At 56.4% G+C, this 16454-nt stretch overlaps 11 protein-coding genes across 11 annotated transcripts; 4 read left to right on the top strand and 7 right to left on the bottom strand.

The window, feature by feature from the left end:
• Positions 1-25: 25 nt before the first annotated feature.
• L969DRAFT_53498 (uncharacterized protein) lies at positions 26-1574 on the top strand (the record flags this gene model as incomplete). Its single annotated transcript, XM_014710287.1, has 4 exons — positions 26-219; positions 277-370; positions 420-1001; positions 1059-1574. 4 exons carry the CDS (start codon positions 26-28, stop codon positions 1572-1574), a joined length of 1386 nt encoding a protein of 461 aa, XP_014565773.1.
• A 38-nt stretch (positions 1575-1612) lies between these two features.
• L969DRAFT_53591 (uncharacterized protein) lies at positions 1613-2424 on the bottom strand (the record flags this gene model as incomplete). Its single annotated transcript, XM_014710286.1, has 4 exons — positions 1613-1933; positions 1995-2108; positions 2157-2245; positions 2304-2424. The coding sequence occupies 4 exons, from the start codon at positions 2422-2424 to the stop codon at positions 1613-1615; spliced, it is 645 nt and encodes a 214-aa protein (XP_014565772.1).
• A 187-nt stretch (positions 2425-2611) lies between these two features.
• Positions 2612-3859, bottom strand: L969DRAFT_96771 (uncharacterized protein; the record flags this gene model as incomplete). Its single annotated transcript, XM_014710285.1, has 3 exons — positions 2612-2699; positions 2753-3424; positions 3531-3859. 3 exons carry the CDS (start codon positions 3857-3859, stop codon positions 2612-2614), a joined length of 1089 nt encoding a protein of 362 aa, XP_014565771.1.
• L969DRAFT_96770 (uncharacterized protein) lies at positions 3819-6600 on the top strand (the record flags this gene model as incomplete). Its single annotated transcript, XM_014710284.1, has 11 exons — positions 3819-3961; positions 4214-4923; positions 4962-5062; positions 5101-5320; positions 5375-5458; positions 5505-5867; positions 5912-5991; positions 6097-6186; positions 6236-6289; positions 6336-6420; positions 6467-6600. 11 exons carry the CDS (start codon positions 3819-3821, stop codon positions 6598-6600), a joined length of 2064 nt encoding a protein of 687 aa, XP_014565770.1.
• On the bottom strand, positions 6307-7808 carry L969DRAFT_223270 (uncharacterized protein). Its single transcript, XM_014710283.1, has 3 exons — positions 7002-7808; positions 6790-6950; positions 6307-6743 (listed from the first exon to the last, which is right to left on the bottom strand). The coding sequence occupies exons 1-3, from the start codon at positions 7529-7531 to the stop codon at positions 6619-6621; spliced, it is 816 nt and encodes a 271-aa protein (XP_014565769.1). The 5' UTR covers positions 7532-7808; the 3' UTR covers positions 6307-6618.
• A 277-nt stretch (positions 7809-8085) lies between these two features.
• Positions 8086-9466, bottom strand: L969DRAFT_96769 (uncharacterized protein; the record flags this gene model as incomplete). Its single annotated transcript, XM_014710282.1, has 4 exons — positions 8086-8190; positions 8242-8451; positions 8504-8837; positions 8913-9466. The coding sequence occupies 4 exons, from the start codon at positions 9464-9466 to the stop codon at positions 8086-8088; spliced, it is 1203 nt and encodes a 400-aa protein (XP_014565768.1).
• Positions 9467-9841: 375 nt separating this feature from the next.
• L969DRAFT_53560 (uncharacterized protein) lies at positions 9842-11134 on the top strand (the record flags this gene model as incomplete). Its single annotated transcript, XM_014710281.1, has 3 exons — positions 9842-10582; positions 10636-10776; positions 10829-11134. 3 exons carry the CDS (start codon positions 9842-9844, stop codon positions 11132-11134), a joined length of 1188 nt encoding a protein of 395 aa, XP_014565767.1.
• An 81-nt stretch (positions 11135-11215) lies between these two features.
• Positions 11216-13796, bottom strand: L969DRAFT_19742 (uncharacterized protein; the record flags this gene model as incomplete). Its single annotated transcript, XM_014710072.1, has 3 exons — positions 11216-12776; positions 12829-13687; positions 13745-13796. 3 exons carry the CDS (start codon positions 13794-13796, stop codon positions 11216-11218), a joined length of 2472 nt encoding a protein of 823 aa, XP_014565558.1.
• A 217-nt stretch (positions 13797-14013) lies between these two features.
• L969DRAFT_96767 (uncharacterized protein) lies at positions 14014-14595 on the bottom strand (the record flags this gene model as incomplete). The annotated part of the gene is made up of 3 exons (XM_014710280.1): positions 14014-14315; positions 14371-14507; positions 14561-14595. The coding sequence occupies 3 exons, from the start codon at positions 14593-14595 to the stop codon at positions 14014-14016; spliced, it is 474 nt and encodes a 157-aa protein (XP_014565766.1).
• Positions 14596-14653: 58 nt separating this feature from the next.
• L969DRAFT_90276 (uncharacterized protein) lies at positions 14654-15374 on the top strand. Its single transcript, XM_014710279.1, has 2 exons — positions 14654-14818; positions 14874-15374. Exons 1-2 carry the CDS (start codon positions 14693-14695, stop codon positions 15252-15254), a joined length of 507 nt encoding a protein of 168 aa, XP_014565765.1. The 5' UTR covers positions 14654-14692; the 3' UTR covers positions 15255-15374.
• L969DRAFT_105450 (uncharacterized protein) lies at positions 15297-16453 on the bottom strand. Its single transcript, XM_014710278.1, has 5 exons — positions 16243-16453; positions 16139-16188; positions 15885-16086; positions 15514-15826; positions 15297-15465 (listed from the first exon to the last, which is right to left on the bottom strand). The coding sequence occupies exons 1-5, from the start codon at positions 16336-16338 to the stop codon at positions 15380-15382; spliced, it is 747 nt and encodes a 248-aa protein (XP_014565764.1). The 5' UTR covers positions 16339-16453; the 3' UTR covers positions 15297-15379.
• Between the last annotated feature and the right edge of the window lies 1 nt (position 16454).

The following is a 16454-nucleotide window of genomic DNA, read 5'->3' as shown; positions in this document are numbered from 1 at the left end:
GACTCTCTCCAACTCACGCCGACTGATGACGAGCGATGTGCCTCTGCCAAGGAGGGACAAGTCCGCCTCGCCCGTCAGAGAGCCTGAAGCGAAGCGAGCACGCATAGCCTCCCCGTCCGAACAGCCAGTAGCGTCAACTTCGTCGCCTAATAAGCTGCCCAAGCGCAAAGTGGCTCTCCTCGTCGGCTACTGCGGCACAGGCTACTATGGCTCTCAAATGTGACTGCCTTGTGTCAAAGAGGGTACATGCAAGCTCATGAGATGGCTTGCGACCAGTCAGAGCGAGCTGCGCACGATCGAGGGCGCTTTCTTTGAAGGACTCGTCAAAGCAGGCTGCATCAGCAAGGACAACGCAGAGAGCGCTAGTAAGGTCCGTCAAGCCCCCTCTGAGGTGGTCTCAACACAGATCAGTCATGCAGGTCGGTCTAGCGAGGACAGCCAGGACGGACGCTGGCGTACACGCGGCTGGCAACCTGTTCTCGCTCAAGCTCATTCTGCAGCCCACAACGCTCGCATCGTCAGACAACATCGTGGAACACATCAATCGACATCTGCCTGATCATCTCAGAGTATGGGCTTGCCCTCGCGTCACCGGCGGCTTCAATCCTCGCTCAAATTGCGACTCACGCTGGTACAACTACACCCTGCCGACCCACGTCTTTCTCCCGCCCAAGCCGGGCACGCCCATGGCTGCGCGAATGGCAGAAAAGCCTCTGGAGACTTTCTGGAACGAGCAGAATCCAGAGCTCATCTTCGCCGATACTCTGCCCGCGAGGAAGCTGTGGCGAATTACGCCAGAGAAGCTAGATTCGCTCAGAACAACCCTGGCTCGCTACCTCGGCTCGCATAATTTCTGGAACTTTACCGTTGGCAAGGATTTCCGTGACCGCAGTGCACAGAGAGTGATGAAACAGGTCATCGTGTCTGATCCGTTCCTGATAGATGATGCCGAATGGATCTCCATCAAACTTCACGGGCAGTCCTTCATGCTGCATCAGATCGTACGCTGGCACGATCCTTAGCCACTGCATCGACTGATGGCTGCGTTTCGCGCACAGCGGAAGATGATCGGATTGGCGATCTTATCGGTTCGCACCGGCACGCCTTCGACCCTCGTGCTCGAATGTTTCGGGCCCTCCCGCATCGCCGTCCCCAAAGCTCCCAGTCTTGGCTTGCTCCTGGAATATCCCGAGTTCAACAATTACAACTCGCGGCTAGATGGTCTCAAGGCCAACAGGCAAGATGAAGAGTCGGGAGAGCGTCAAGCGTTGCGCTTCTCGGACCATACAGCCGTCATGGAGAAGTTCAAGAGCGAGCAGATTTACCCCAAGATCTGGTCCAAAGAGGAAGAGGAAGCTACTTTCGCGACCTGGGTGAACTTCCACGACTTTGTGACGACGACAGAGTACGATTATCTCAACGGAGACGGCATCATACCTGCGTCTGCCATCGTCAGACCGGACACCCACGCCAGGAAGGACAAGCCTCCTTCTGCTTCGCATGGACAGGCTATCGACCTGTCAGATGATGAGGACAAACATCTAACGACAAAGGACCCAGAGCTTGAAGGCTAGACCAGCACAGCTCAAACCAAGCGGGTCGCTGTAGACGTCTATGCATTCGCTGCCAGCTCTGCAGGATCCTCGTCCATTGGCGGCACTTTTGAGTCTGCTTCTAATCTGTCTTCCACGGCGACGGCCTTGAGCTTCTGATACGCCTTGTCTAGATCGTCATTGACAATGACGGTATCGTACGCGCCCGTTCTTGCATACTCTATCTCGCCCTTTGAGGCTTCTAGCCTCGACCTCAGCGAGTCTTCAGACTCTGTGCCGCGCCCTGACAGTCGCGTGCGCAAAGAGGCCAGTGAGGGCGGCGAGAGAAAGACGTAGATCGGTTTCAGGTGAGCATGATTGGCCTTGATGAGCTTCACGCCCTGCACATCCGGAAAGCCATCAGCTGAGACGGTCAAGGGAATGGTGCGTACTCGAGCGTACCTGACTATCAATATCGAGGACACAGCGACGCCCCTGGCCCGCGACGTCTTGTATCGCCTTGACGCTAGTGCCATAGAGATTTTTGGAGAACTCCGCATGCTCTACAAACCCGTTCTGCACGAGCTCTTAGCTTAGCGGCTCAACAGAGCTGAGTAGCTTTACTTGATCAATGAGCTCCTTAAACGCATCCCTGCTCACAAAGTGGTACGCTTTGCCATCCTCTTCGCCCGGCCGGGGTTTTCTGGTAGTGTCTGCATCGTGTTCGAGGCGTCAGATGCAGCAGCTCCACCTAGAACCTGTGCGACCTACGAGACACGCTAAAACCAAAGGTGTCGGGGTATTCGTCAAACAGGCGCTTGAGCAGTGTCGATTTGCCTGTACCGCTCGGCCCGGAGATGACGATCGGTCTGAGTGATGCTGCTGAGCTCATGATGTACCGTCGAGCTGTCGCCCCGATCAGAGTGAGCATCCGCCGACGCGACCAAGCTGGCTAAGTCACGATCAGTCTTCACGCAGATTGACAACAACAGGGTGACATGCATGCTCTATCGTACAGGGAGACCGACATGGCGAGCGAATCCATCCGGCAGAGCGCTCGGCCGATGAGCCAATCTAGTCTAGACTGAAGGCAAGAGCGATCTGTCCGCGCGTCCCGAGTCGATCCACGCTTGGTCGATGACTTCGTCGAGGTGAGGGTGGATGAGCCTGTCCCAAAGTGTCAGTGTGGACGGAGGATCTATGAGCTCGGTGTGACTGACCTGTAGGCCATACGAATGGTGCCATCCGTCACGCCAGCGACTTCACCGATATCTCTAGCGCTTCTGGGCTCGCCGAATAGATGGGCGGTGAGGTAGATGCACGAGCCTGCGACGGTGACAGGCGATCGGCCGTCCAGAACGCCGAGATTCATGACCTTGCGTACGACCTCCCGGCCGCGTGACTGGATGTAGGCTGACATGCCCAGGTGATTGCAGAATCTGACAATGGTGTCCTCTGGCCCGTTGCCGCCGAGGTTGACGCGATGGGTAGTATCGGTGACGACAGTGCCGTCTGCGGTGATTCCGCCCGTACCCACGTCGTTGGTGTCAAAGACAGACTTGAGGATCTTGAAGCATTGCCCGAGAACTTTCTTGGGCACGCGGGAAAGCTCGACGATCTCCTTGAAAGTACGAGAGACGCCTGCCTGTCGACATGCGATGAAGATGCAAGCGGCGATGATGGCGTCGTTCGATTTGCCCTTGAGCAACTTCTCGTCGTCCTGACGTTTGTAAAGCTGCTTTGCGATGTCGCTCACCATGGTGGGCAGGTTGATCTTCTCGCAAACGGCTGAGATCTCCTTGTAGGATCCGACGAGATTCTTCTCGCCAGACGCTCGCTGGGTACGGAGAGCGGCTTTTTGGAGTTCTTTTGCGAGGCCAGAATTGCCATCTCTAGAGGTGGAGCGCGCACGGGTAGGCACGCAGGGTCAGCTCCGTCCGAACGCACAGATCCGACGGGCTATACATGAGGGACGAGTGGCAAGAGAAGGTCACTAACCGGTCAGAGATGATGGTAGAGAACTGGTCTGCTGAACCACCAAGACCGGCCAGAGGTGACGGACCGCCGACACGAGAGGGATCGTCTCCCTTTTCGTCTCCCGCAAACGTGCGCCACTCGCTGCGTTCGTCTACGATGCGATCGCTGAGAACGAGGCCGCAAGATCGGCAGACGAGGTCGCCTGACGAGTACTCCTCGGCCAAATTGGGCGTCGGATCTTGACAGGAAGGGCAGATCAGGCGAACTGCCAGATCCTCCCTGAAGACCTCTTCGACTGATGGAGCCGTGATGCTCGTGATCGCAGACTGTCGCAAGGGGAACGCCTGCATCGTGAGGCTGCCGACTGTTTGTTCTCGCTGTTGGTGCGGCAAGCCCAGTAAAGGGGACGCCTGTGCGAAGGTGAGCGCGTTGGTGTGCCGTCTGGCGGTCGGGTGCGTCTCCTGAGATGGCTTGGTGAGCGACTGAGCAGGTTTCCGAAGCGGTCCGACGACTTCTTTCACCTGGCCGAGTGCTGACTGGCGCCAAATCGCAACGCTCGTTTGACCCACTTTCAAGCTGACAAATGATTTCTGACAGCACTGGCAGCGCGCCGCTGTTCACGTCGAGCGCCAGGCAGGCAGTCGCCGAATGAGGTCAGTCCGTCGGTCTTCCTGACCCAAGTGAGCTGACACGGTCCCTTCCAGTCTGGTCAATCAGATCCGGACCATCAATGCACGCCAGCTCGAGCTCGGCGGTGGCAGCTGGCATGACGAATACAGGGAGTCGGCCTACATCTACATGGGCGGCCTCGATGAGGCTCTTACCGAGGGTGATGTGATCACGATAGCTTCCCAGTACGGCGAAGTCGTCAACGTCGAGATGCCGCGCGACAAGACGACGCACAAGCCGAGAGGGTTCGCTTTTGTGATGTATGAGGATCAGCGTTCCACCGTGCTCGCCGTCGACAATCTCACCGGCTCAAAGCTGCTCGAGAGAACGCTTCGGGTTGATCACGTGAAGAACTTCAAGCATCTAGAGCATGATCAGGAGACTGGCTTGATGAAGGAGCGCAGCGAGCAATCCCTGAACGCATTGCCAGAGAAACACATCACTGCGAGCGAGGCTGCTCGGGCGGTCAAGCCAGTCGACTCGGACGGAGATCTGCCAGATATCGATCTTGAAGACCCCATGGCAGCTTACCTCATCGAGCAAGCCCGCGAGAAACGCAGATCCTCCTCCAAGCACGATGGCGAAACCAAAGAGGAGCGAAAGCGACGGCACGAGCAAAAGAAACTCAAGCGAGCCGCCAAGGCTTCCTCACTCGATCGTCCTCGCGCATCATCGCGTGATGAGCGGCCATACCGTCGTGAGCGCTCACCTCGCGCCTCCCGTCGCAGTCGCAGCCCCGACCGCCGTAGAGACTACCGTTGATCTGCAGCCCCGCACTGTCAGATCTCATCACTTGCTGGACCGGCCCGTTCGACGGAAGCCTGCTCAGGCCCGGCCAGACTGTTGTCTCATCGACCGGTGCACTGCAGTCCGCACGTTGCAGCGTCATATATCGCCAATGCATTTGCGATGACACAGTCAGCCCCTTCACTCATTGGCAAGTGTCGCAAGAGCGACTCATGCCGCGATCTATTCCCTGCCTGTCCTCTTTGCACATCCACTCGCACTCAACATGCTAATCAACGTGGCTGTCGCTTTGGCGTGCGGCAGCCTCTTTGCCTCTGTGGCTGCCGACGGCGCTCGACTTCGACCGGCGCTGCAATACTATGACTTGTCTCTTACTGCATCAGCAGAGTGCTCGCGTACGCGCATCTCCGTCGCCCGGCTCTGCTCCCCGCTGATGGATGCGAGAGCAGAGGGAGACACTGTCATCGATCTCGCTAGCACACAGATCGCAATTGTCACGAAGATGCGCACTGTCCAAATCAAGACCTTTGACTGTGAGCGACATCAGAAGTGAGATGCAACCAGCTGATGCACTCCTAGCTGACACTGTCGTTGACGTTCAACTGGTCGATACGCTCGTTGATGTGTCCGAATCCATCTACGCTGAGGTACAGCTCACGCTCGAGTCTGACGCGCAAAGGCAAGACTTTTGGTCAGACGAAGCAAAGGCGACTTGTCGGCCGTATGCCAATATCACGATCGTGCTTAGTGCCGATCGTACTCAGTTCGTTCGGTCGAGTGCTCTTGTCTGGGTCGACTGCAGTACAAGTCCAGGCTATTCCTACACTCGACATGTGTGTCAGCGGTCGACGCCGACGGTGCAGCTGCATGTCATGTCCATCGACCAATGGCCTCGCCTGACGTGCTATTCAGTACAAGTGCTCGGACGCTCAGAGTGTGCTTGTAAGTCCGTGCTCTCGGCGCGACTGTGGCTGAATCTGCGACAGGGGGACCTTCAAAAACGCAGCAAGCGCACGTCGATATCGCGGTGCTCAGTCATGCTGGCTACCCCGTCCAATTCTTCACCGTGAGTGCACGATATCATTGGCGACGGTGTCTGACCAATATGACAGTTTGGACGTGCGCGCGTACCAGTCGAGGCAAACATGTCTGACCGATCAGGACAGGACAGCGTATCGAGAGCGTCACCAAACTGGGCCATGGCACAGTGCAAGGCTACGACGTGCTGCGCCTTCTTATCATCACAAGAGGTCCCGGATTTGTCGGTTTCTTGCCCTTGCGCCCTGTACAGAAGCTCAATGCCTGCACAGAACCAGCCATGGTCTCGCCAAGTCGATAGACTATGCTGTCGTGCGATCCTACAGGTGGTTCGCCGAAGTATACTCCAGGTAGGCGCTGACGGCGATCCAGACCCGTATTGCATTGGGCATCCATGAGGAGCTCTTTCAGGCGGATCCGGCCTTCTACGGCGACTTCTTGGTTGTCTGTCCGCCCAGTATGTATCCTCTTGGAGCTCGCTGTGGCTCTGACAGCAAACGCAGATCCGATGGCAGCTCCCGCATCAACTTGCCCGGCTTCCATTGTGTATGAGCCGACCGTGTCGATATGCGCGGCTTCAAAGAGTCGTGCATGGCTCAGGCCGTACAGCATCATACCTTCCACGTCTCGAAAGTAATGCATTGTCCTTCGACAGCTACTTTTGGGTTTGTGCACCGTAAGGTATATTGTAGACCGCCTTGCTCTGAATCGTGCACGGCCACTCGCCGGGCCAATTGAAAGGCGTGATCTGACAGTGGGGGTCAGCATACGAGAAGACGCCTGAACGAGGTATAAGTCAAGCTCTATGCGAGCGCAGAAGACTTACTGGGCGGGCATGCAGCAACGAGCTCTTGAGTGCGCAGCGTTGCGTCGGGCAGGTACATAAAACTGAGATCATCGACGCCGAGCCAGAAAAAGGCTCTGAAGATGGGCTTGCAGCACACGCGGTCTTCGTTGTTCTGCCATTCCTGCTGTTCGCCGTGACTCCTGCTTGACGATGAGCACATGAGAAACGCAAGGCAAGGCAAGGCAAGAAACCTTGCGGTCAGTTGAATCTCGATCAATCGCTGGCCCGAATGTATCAGCTGCCTGCGAGATTCGATATTCACTATGGAAATGCGGTTGACAGCGATGAACCTGGCACGGCTATGCTGGTCCACGACGAAAATCTCCACGCTGGCGAGCTCGGTAGATGCGTATCCTTGAGGACAGAGACCGCTGGCCTGAGCGGCAATCTCGTAGCGTGAGACTTGTGGGTGTGCAGGCACTGGCACCGATGCCGCACGAATGTTGGCAGTGGCAGTAGTCGGATTACATTCGGTGACACTAGGAGAGAACGTTTTGCGACAACGACCATCGCCTCGCGACGCTCTGTTTGGGTTGCAGGCAACCCATGTTTTGAACGGCTTGACTTCGGGTATGAATGCAGGCTGAGTCAAGCCGATGACGACTCTGAAAGCCATAAAGGGCCGACAGCAATAGCGAGTCTGAGGATCGGCCCAGGGGGAAGTCCCGGCTGTCGAAGGCGTCGAAGAGGATTGCATAGCAGAAACGCCGGTGAGGGTCATGTTGAAGTGACCAAAGATGAAGCCGTTTTCATCTGTCGTGTACAGCAAGTTGACATCACTGATGAGGTATCTGTCATTGGTATCAAAGACGATGTTGCCTCTTTGGTTAATGATGAGCAACTCGATCGTGCCGTCCTCAAAATTGGTCTGACCCTCTGCGATGCGTGCGGTCAGAGGAGTGCTTTTGCGGGTTGAGGAAGCTGACGAGGACAGTCTGCGCGGCCGTTGGCGATGATTTTGACAAAGGAGACGATATAGTCGCTCGTGGGGACGTTGTCAGCTCGCTGGCCGACGACGGGAAGCAGGTGATCGTTTCGAAAGGGTATATGGACGACTGATGCTGATGAAAGCGCAGAGAGGGATAGCACTGTGGCAATCGCTAGCCATGACATCTTGCGTGTACGTGCAAGCGTCGTTTGCTGCAGACTGTCTCGCCGGTCCTGCTCCTGAGTGATGTGATGGCCCNTCTCNCGCAGANTATNCCNCCAGAGCGAGCAGCGATACTTCTGGCGACTCTACAAACNGGCGCGCACGTTGTATCGACGCAGCGGGACCTAAGTGCCCGCGTAGGAAGGGCCCGCGTCGATGCCCTTGATCTTGAGATGGTCTGCCGGATTAGCCTGAGCTTCATAGACAAAGTTGATGGCCTCTCTCGAGAGCTGCCGGCGAGTGTCATCAGTCTGACTAAATCGCCCACCCGAGTGATCTACCTGGGTGTATTCACCGCGAAAGCCGACAAAGTAGATTCGAGTGGTCTCGTCGCCATGATTGGAGGGAAAGAAGAGCGTCAAGGATTGTACAGAGTGATACTTTGCCGGTCTGACGGGGTACTCGATCGTGCTCCGGCTAGACACAATCTCGACAGTCTGTACCGGCTCGCGTTCACTGGCCTGATCAAAGTCGAGTGACTCGTTCACAAACTGCCGCATCGAGAGATGAGTCTACGGCTGGACAGCAGTAAGCAGGACAGACGATATGCATCTTGTCGGGGCACTGTCCCGAGCCGCCTGGCTTGATGAGGATCGATCGAAGTTTGACGGCGCCCGTAAAGGGGATGCGAAGGATGAGTTGCTCATCTGCGTCACTCTCGACACACTCTTGCTCGTCGTTGCGCCGATCAAAAGGCTTGATGACGAGCTTGCCTGAGCCTTCGACGCTCTCGTTGAGAGCAACGACACCGTCTCGATCGATACGGCCCCAGAGAAAGTCCTTTTCGCCGTCCTCGGGTCGAATGTGGGCGTCATCATCGTGCGCATGGCCGCAGTCGTCACCGCAAGCGTGCGCATGGGATGGCATTGCCGCCCAACTGGCACGTGATGTACCAGTGACGCTGAGATCTCAGAAAAGACGCGCTCGCTCGCGACGGGCAAGCAGGCGCAACAGGTGAATGGAAGCCGATGGCATACAATGAAAGACACAACGAGAAGCTCGAAAATACGGTCGACACGGTTGAGCGCCTACTTTGCCGACGAGAACTTTGTGACACCCTGGAAGCGCACGCAAAGTCAGCATCGATACGCCACGCTTGGAAACCCGGCTCGGCACCTTCGTTCCTTCACTGATGGCGTGCTTGCTCAGTTCGCCGGGCAGGATGAGTCTGACGGCGGTCTGGATCTCGCGCGAGCTGATGGTCGACTTGCGGTTGTACAGCGCGAGCTTGGAGGCCTCGGAGGCAATCCGCTCAAAGATGTCGTTGACGAACGAGTTGAGGATCAACATCGCCTTGTTGGAGATACCCGTGTCAGGGTGGACTTGCTTGAGCACTCGGTAGATGTAGGTGCTGTAGGTCTCCTTGCGCGTCGTCTTGCGCTTCTTCTTGCCATCAGCAGGCGCCGTCTTGGACGCCGTCTTCTTCGCCGCCGTCGTCTTCTTGGCAGCAGCAGGCGCCTTGCCGGCGGTCGAGCTCGGCTTCTTGTCAGCGGCTTTGGCAGGCATATTGACTAGTCTTTCCTTCTGGCTGGCGAGTGAATGACTAAAGAGATCGTCGACAGTATTTGCTCCAGACCGTACAGTCTCGACTTGCTTGATTCAGTAGCTCTGCAGCTGACAGTCGCGTTCGCGTCGCGCGTCGGTCTGCTCTGTCAATATTTCAATCTGATGATGTGCCCCGAGTACTATAATGTCCATTCGCCTTGCGATTTATTTCTGTGCCTGAGCCATCTGCGAATGGGAATTAATCTGGATTTCGCGCGAGGCGGGGTCAAAGTTTGACCAGACTCGAAAATAAGTAAATAAGTATCGGTCAGTGCTGTAAGGCAAAGTGAATTTCTTGTTTCGCAATATACCAAACCCACTCACCGCTCTCTCACGATGGACTTTGGGGACATAAGCGCAGAAATTGAGCGCAAGCGCAAGGCCAAGGAGAGTCTGACCGGCGGCTCGAAGAAATACGTCAGGCGGGGTGACCTAGAAGCAGCTCGCTCAGAGGCAGAACAAGCATCAAAGCGGGATGAGTTAGCAAAACGAGAAGCTAAGCTTTGGCACGCTGCCAAGCAAGCTGCAGGCACGGAGGAGAAGCTGGGAGGATCTCTCAAGCCGGATGTGACTTCTGATCTCGCTACCCCTGCAGACTCGGCATCTCTGATCGTGCAAGATGAGAAACCAGAAGCTTTCAATGTGTCAGACGAGGAAGCGGTCAGACGGCTTCGGTCCAAAGGTCAACCCATCCGCTTGTTTGCGGAATCCAACAGAGAGCGTCGACTGCGATTGCGTGCACTCGAATTGATCGAGGAGCGTACAGAGGGACAGCAAAATGATCTCATGCGCGCCATGGAAGGCGTCGACCAGAGCCTCTTGGCCAATCCGACCATTACGACGAATCCTACGACTGTCGGCAAGACCGCAGCGGATAGGATCAAGGCAGACGCAATCGCAAGCGGAGGCACTTCTCCCGTCGGCACACCAGGCGCATCTTCGCCAGCAGGATCTGCCGTGGCCGCCGTAGAGGACGACAACGTCAAACGCACGGAAGAAGGAGACATCATCATCGATCTCGCTCTTCTCAAGACTGACCCGCGCAAGCTATACCCGCACATTTACTTCGCCCTCAAAGTATGTCGAGTAATAAAGTTACACTATCCAGCTGACGCTAGCTGCTGCAATAGAAAGTGCTCAAAGAGTGGGAAGCGAGTATGGCCGAGAGGCCGGAGTCAGTGAGAAGGAGTACACAAGGCAAGCTAGCTGCAGCGACGCAGAAGCAGTCTGCCGAATACCTCAAGCCTTTGTTCAAGGCTCTACGCAAAAGAGTCCGTTCTGGCGCGCGAGCGCACACACACTAGCTGACGAGCCTGCTGTCAGGAGCTAGAACCGGATGTACTCTCTGCAATCGCAGAGATCGTGCACAACATGCAAGTCCGCGAGTACTTGCGAGCAAATGACGCCTATCTGCGTCTCTCGATAGGCAATGCGCCCTGGCCTATCGGTGTCACCATGGTGGGCATCCACGAGCGTTCGGCTCGCGAGAAGATCTTCAGCAACTCTGTCGCTCATGTGCTCAACGATGAAGTATCACGAAAGTACATCCAGTCACTCAAACGGTTGCTCAGCTTTGCCCAGATCAAGAGACCGCCCGCAGATCTCAGCCAGATGTACGTCAATCTCTGAGCGGCTGATAGATTGCTCACGCAGCGCATCAGGATGGGCTAGCAATATCGAGCAAGTTGTACAAGCAAGCACGATTGTTGTTTATACAACAGATTTGCGACTCTTTATTGCGCCAATGACATCCTTGAGCTCGCTCAGCATGGCCACATCTGCTGCAGGAGGAGCTGGAGGCTCTGATCTGCCCCTTATCTCTTTCGCGAGCGCTATCCGCTCTGCGCGTGACATTGCTGGCCGCCGATTTGGCTCGCTAGCCTCTTCGCCTTCGAAAACGTCCTCGGGTAGCGAGATGAGGTCAATGACCGCGTCACTCTCCACCAACAGCTGAAGCCCATTGGTCTCTGCTGGTGATCCAGGAAGATCCGGTTCGGGTGATAGTTTCTGGGGTGTCGCCTCATCGATTTCAATCTCGAGCGCTTCTGGTACTGGCGAGGGTGAGGCTCCCGAGAATCGTTGATTCGCTGAGGAGGGCAAGATAAAGAGCTGACGTAGCATCAGTCGGGTGTCCTGATAATGCTTGTGTGCGGCATAAAGTTGCTCTTGAGCACGATCATGCTGCGAGATCAATTGGGCGCCGAGCGCTTCGTCTCGGGGTGGATCAGCAGCAAGCATGCGCTGTACATCCTCCGCCGTGTTGCTGAGAGCTGCACCGAGTGCATTACAAGCGGTCAAGACGTCATGGGTACTCTTGAGATAAGCGGTAAGCTGCGCCTGGCGGAGCTGCAAGGGAGACATAGCAGGCGCGAAGCTATGATTGTTCGTACTCGTCAACGTATCGAGGGGCAGCGAAGCATGCTTGTGCTGCACCGAATCTGCGCCAAAGCAAGTATCTGCAGTCCTCGACAGACTCGCGTGCGCTTCCCGGATCGTCCTGAGTACACTGGCCAGCGAGGCATCGAGCGAAGCCCAGAACGACAAAGCATCGTACTCGATCTCTCCTTCTGGCGTCTCAACCGACAGCAGATGGCACAGAAGACGCTTGCGCTCATTATGCATAGCTCTGTGACTTGTCAAAAGATTGTCGAGAGATCTCGGACTGTTGAGCTGTGTCTGTGCAGCGTAGACTTCCTGTGCCATTGGCGCATGCGACAGCGAGCGCCGCTTTGCCGCCCAGATCTCAGACGTCGAACCTTCGCCAGATGCATCGCTGCTATATGGTGTCAATGAACCTCTACCTCGCCGCTTCCGTTGCTCGGGCAGAAGCGGCACAGTCAGACTCTGACGATGCGATCTCTGTCTAGCTTTTATAGCATGCTCGCCGCCAGGCTCGCTCGTCAAACTCGTGTCGCTGCCTTCGGCCATCACTGTGCGCCGCAGTTCCGGATCGAGCTGCGATTGGACAGTCTCACTCGTTCCGGATGACGAATCGAGCGGCAATGTCGCCAAAGGCGGTGAAAGCGGTGGCGAGATGGTAGGCGAGATCGAGCGATAGCGCGGGAGAGCTACGGATGGCTCGGCGACAAACATGTCGAGCAAAGGTGTGAGGATATCTTGATTGACCACTTGTTGTAGCGAAGAAGCAGCGGAGGCGTACGAAGTTCGCGTGCGGGCGATGGCACTGGACAGCGCATCGCGGACGGCCTCAGCCCTCAGTCGTGTGGCTCGCGAAGCCTCTACGCGCGAAATGGGCGGCAACGTGTCTGATCTGAGCATGAAGGCATCAGCAATGTGCCAGAGCGTGGAGTTTATGAGCTCACAACCGAAAGCCTAGGTCTATGCACTCTCGCTCCTTGATCCGCCTCGTCACTCGTCCGATGATAACATCGAGCTGCTCAGATTCGTCAAGTAGGCTCGTCAGTCGATCAACGAGCGAGCTCTGCAGGCTTTCAGGGGTGATGGGATCGACAGCGGAGCTTCGAAAGAGTAAGAAGAGGCGATCGAGCGCGTAAAGTATAGCGAGTGTGATGATGAGCAGCAAGGCAGATGCGCGCGGCTCGGTAAGCGGCCTCGCAAACGGCAGGTTAGCCATCGCTGGAACGATCAGGCCAGTAAGGTGTAGTACACTTCGAGAGCTTGCAGAAGACGGCGCTGGCCTGTCGACACGCTTCGGTATGTTGGCAGGCGTTGCGAGCGTCGCGGGTTGGTCTGCCAATAATGACGACGAGGAAACAAGATATCTGAGTCGATCGATTGTCTCTGACTCTGACGATCTGCTTGCAGCAGAGATGGAACTTCTTTGCCGTGCGGGACGGCTGTTCAGCGGCCAAGGCGATGACCAGCTTGATTGATGTAGTTCGGGCACAGCTCGGCCCGGTCGCGCCAGCGTGAATGTCAGCTCTTCTGGTCTGAATCCGAAGGCATAGCCTAGCCCTGATCGAGCGACGGTGCATGTGCATAGGATGGGCTCGGCACTGGTCTGCTGTCGGGCTGTAGACTGACGTCGCCGATGCGCCTTTGTGCTTTTATTGGATGTGCTCGATATCTTGCATCTGCGCACTGCTACGCTCGAGATACCAGCTTCGCTACTCTCATAGCTGCTCGCATCCGTTGTTGCATCGACAGACAGCGCTTTGGTGCGAGCGATACCAATGCGTTGGCGATCGACATCGATTTGATCTGAGACAAGAGCTAGCATGAGCCCAAGCTGATCAGCAAGCTTGTGGACACGCGTACGAGCGTCCAAATAGTCTGCCAGAGGACTCTCGAAGACGAGGGGCTCAGCCATGACGCTGGAGCGGCGGGCGCAATCTACACGAGTCGCGATGACAATACACGCGACGCGAGTGAGCCAACTCAGCGCCTCAGGCCTCAGCGCTCATCGCTTATTGAGAGCGTACTCATGCATATGACCTCCTATCATCTTGATTCGCACTGGCATACAGTATCCGCAGCAGCTCTCGATGCAGAGATTGGCGAGTCGAGGATGAGATAAGCATGCATGTCTAGACAAGGTGAGAAGGAAGAGCATGGCAGGCATGCAAAGTGTATGTCTGCCTAAAGCGAAGACCCAGTCCCTTGGTACGACGGAAGGAGCCATTAAGACGGCATGTTGCGATCTCTGCCAACGTCTTTTCTTTTGACGTCCCCCTATCCAGCTGTGAAAAAGTTTGGTGCAGCTGAACAGGTCTACTAACGGCATGCCGGATGCCGTGTGATCCCTTCAAGTCCAGAGCCGTGCTTGAATTAGGTGGTGATGAAGCAAAATGATGCATCAGCCATCGAGCGTAAACATATGTTTTTCGAGCTGTTCGATCCCCTCCATCGTCAGCTCGTCTTACGGGAGGCAGAGCAACGCAGACTGGCCTCTACGTCCAACATCGCCTTGATGTCCTCCACCCGCTCGGTGGCGACGAGCAGGTGGGTCTCATCAAGATCGGCAATGATGAATTTGTCTCGCTCGTCGAGCTGCAGGATGATCTGCTTCACTGCGGCATCGCTGGCACGCACCGTCTGAGATCGACGCATGCGCATGCCCGAGGAGACACTCACCAGGTCAGCAGGGAGCCCTTGAGCGCCTTGACCATGACTTCATGAGCCCACCAAGAAAAAGACAGCGAAACGAGCAAAATCGCGTCTCGCCTAGCTGGCCGAGTGACGCTGACGCTCGACGCCCCGGCCTCAATGGCAGCCTCAGAGCCACCACTGACACGCGATACCGCATCATGCTATACCGACAGCGCACAGTTCACAACACCGGAGGCGCAGGTTCTCAATGAGTACGCTCGTATGGCCGCTAATCTCGACAAGGTTACACGTCCGCGCTCTCCTTGCGCGCACAGAGCTGACTGCATCCGACGCACAGCTCGCCACGCTCGCATCTTCCCTCGCTAGCACCCAGCCAGCCCTTCTCAATCATCTTCGCCCGCTAGAACGCAAGCTCGGCCTCGTCCTGACGCTGTTCAAAGCGAGCGTATGGGCAACACTTCAGGCAGAGGAAGCGCGCCGCGAAGAGGAAGAGCTCGCTGCATTCGAGAGGGAAGAGGAGGAACAGGCAGAGCAACAAGCGCGGCAACGCGCACAGGGTCGCCATCGGCTCCGCTTCGACGACGATGACGACGATGATGACGATGAAGACGAGGAAGAAAGGGACAGACGCGATACGGCAGCCGCGTATGGTCAGACTTTGCAATCACAGGCTGCACAGCTCCCGCCCCCAACACGAGCCCGCCGAAGCGTGCGATGATGGGAAGTCGCATGGACTCAAGTGTCAAAAGCGCGAGCCTATCTAGCCAATCTGCCCATGCAATCAACGTGTCGTGCGCGCTCGGTGTAGCCATCTATTTGTTGTCTGTTGTGATATGGAGATCATCAGTCCGTACTTCTACCATGAATGAGGCCATGATGCTCACGCCAGATGAGTGTCTTGACACCACTCCAAACTTCCGAGTCGAGGTCTAACACAGTGCATGAGCATGGCCCCATAAGATGAAGCAGGGACGCACAGAGATATTGCATCGAGTTGACCATGCCAGATTGTAAGTTCTGACGTCGATGGGCGAATAGCCACATGACAGCTCCCCACGTGGCAGCAGCGACAACCTCGAACACTTTACTGTCGGGCGGCAGCGGACGAGGGTAAGGCCAGCCCGGAGGGTTCGGCACAGACGATGCGCTCGCTTTGGCTGCTGCATTGGCTGTAGGCGCAGATCCCTGGGGGACCATTGCGACCGGCTTGCCCGTGCCTGATCGCGATGCTGGCGTGCTCTGTCGCGGCAAGGCAGAGGTGACGACCCGAGAGACGACGTAAAGCACAATCTGAGAGCGATCCACGCCTGTCAATATCTCTACTCTGTCCATTCGCTGGGGGGCTAACCTGTTCATTCACTGCATTCCGTTCACCAAAGACAGTCCAGCCGCCAATGAGACCGGCAAAGAACGTATCGAGCGAGCGCTCCTTGCCGCCATTCAGGTATCGTTGCAGGAGCAGCGCAGTCTTGTAGATGGTCACAAACTTGCACAGATTGAGTGAGTGCTGCTTCGTCGCGTTGTACACAAATCGAGCCCGTTGTGACCATCTGCGAGCGATTCAGTCTGGCTTTTCAGAGCACATATACACTTCGAGCGTACGGCGTGCTGTGGAAGAGGACTGTCATGACGAGTGCATGCGGGAAGCGAACCTGTCGAGGGCAGAATGAGCACACAGTCGGCCTATCTCGAGCTCGTATACGCACTTTGGCGCCATAGACCAGTCCATTGCGAGCGCCTTTGACAATGGCGAGGATGTCGCGATACCGGGGGTCGGCTACCAGCCGGTCGAGCGATTGCATGACTACAACGAGCCCGTTATGTTCGACTCCCAAAGTCGCCCAAAGTCGCCGGTGACCGGTGAGCGTGACGGGCCTCGTGGCAGACGCGACAGCGTGAGAGACTCCAAACCGCGACT

The sequence above is a fragment of the Mixia osmundae genome, assembly GCF_000708205.1.
Source record: "Mixia osmundae IAM 14324 unplaced genomic scaffold scaffold_11, whole genome shotgun sequence".
Taxonomy (NCBI): domain Eukaryota; kingdom Fungi; phylum Basidiomycota; class Mixiomycetes; order Mixiales; family Mixiaceae; genus Mixia; species Mixia osmundae.
The sequence above is the reverse complement of the archived record's forward strand: the minus strand, read 5'-3'. Positions and strand labels throughout refer to the sequence as shown.

Coding starts and splice junctions, on each gene's coding strand:
- L969DRAFT_223270 (XM_014710283.1), bottom strand. CDS start 7,531: ATGACCCTCACCGGCGTTTCTGCTATGCAATCCTCTTCGACGCCTTCG. Junction 6,951..7,001: donor GAGATTCAACTGACCGCAAG/GTTTCTTGCCTT, acceptor ATCGTCAAGCAG/GAGTCACGGCGAACAGCAGG. Junction 6,744..6,789: donor CGTTGCTGCATGCCCGCCCA/GTAAGTCTTCTG, acceptor TACCTCGTTCAG/GCGTCTTCTCGTATGCTGAC.
- L969DRAFT_90276 (XM_014710279.1), top strand. CDS start 14,693: ATGGCAGCCTCAGAGCCACCACTGACACGCGATACCGCATCATGCTAT. Junction 14,819..14,873: donor TGGCCGCTAATCTCGACAAG/GTTACACGTCCG, acceptor TCCGACGCACAG/CTCGCCACGCTCGCATCTTC.
- L969DRAFT_105450 (XM_014710278.1), bottom strand. CDS start 16,338: ATGCAATCGCTCGACCGGCTGGTAGCCGACCCCCGGTATCGCGACATC. Junction 16,189..16,242: donor GACTGGTCTATGGCGCCAAA/GTGCGTATACGA, acceptor TGCCCTCGACAG/GTTCGCTTCCCGCATGCACT. Junction 15,466..15,513: donor CAACTCGATGCAATATCTCT/GTGCGTCCCTGC, acceptor GCACTGTGTTAG/ACCTCGACTCGGAAGTTTGG.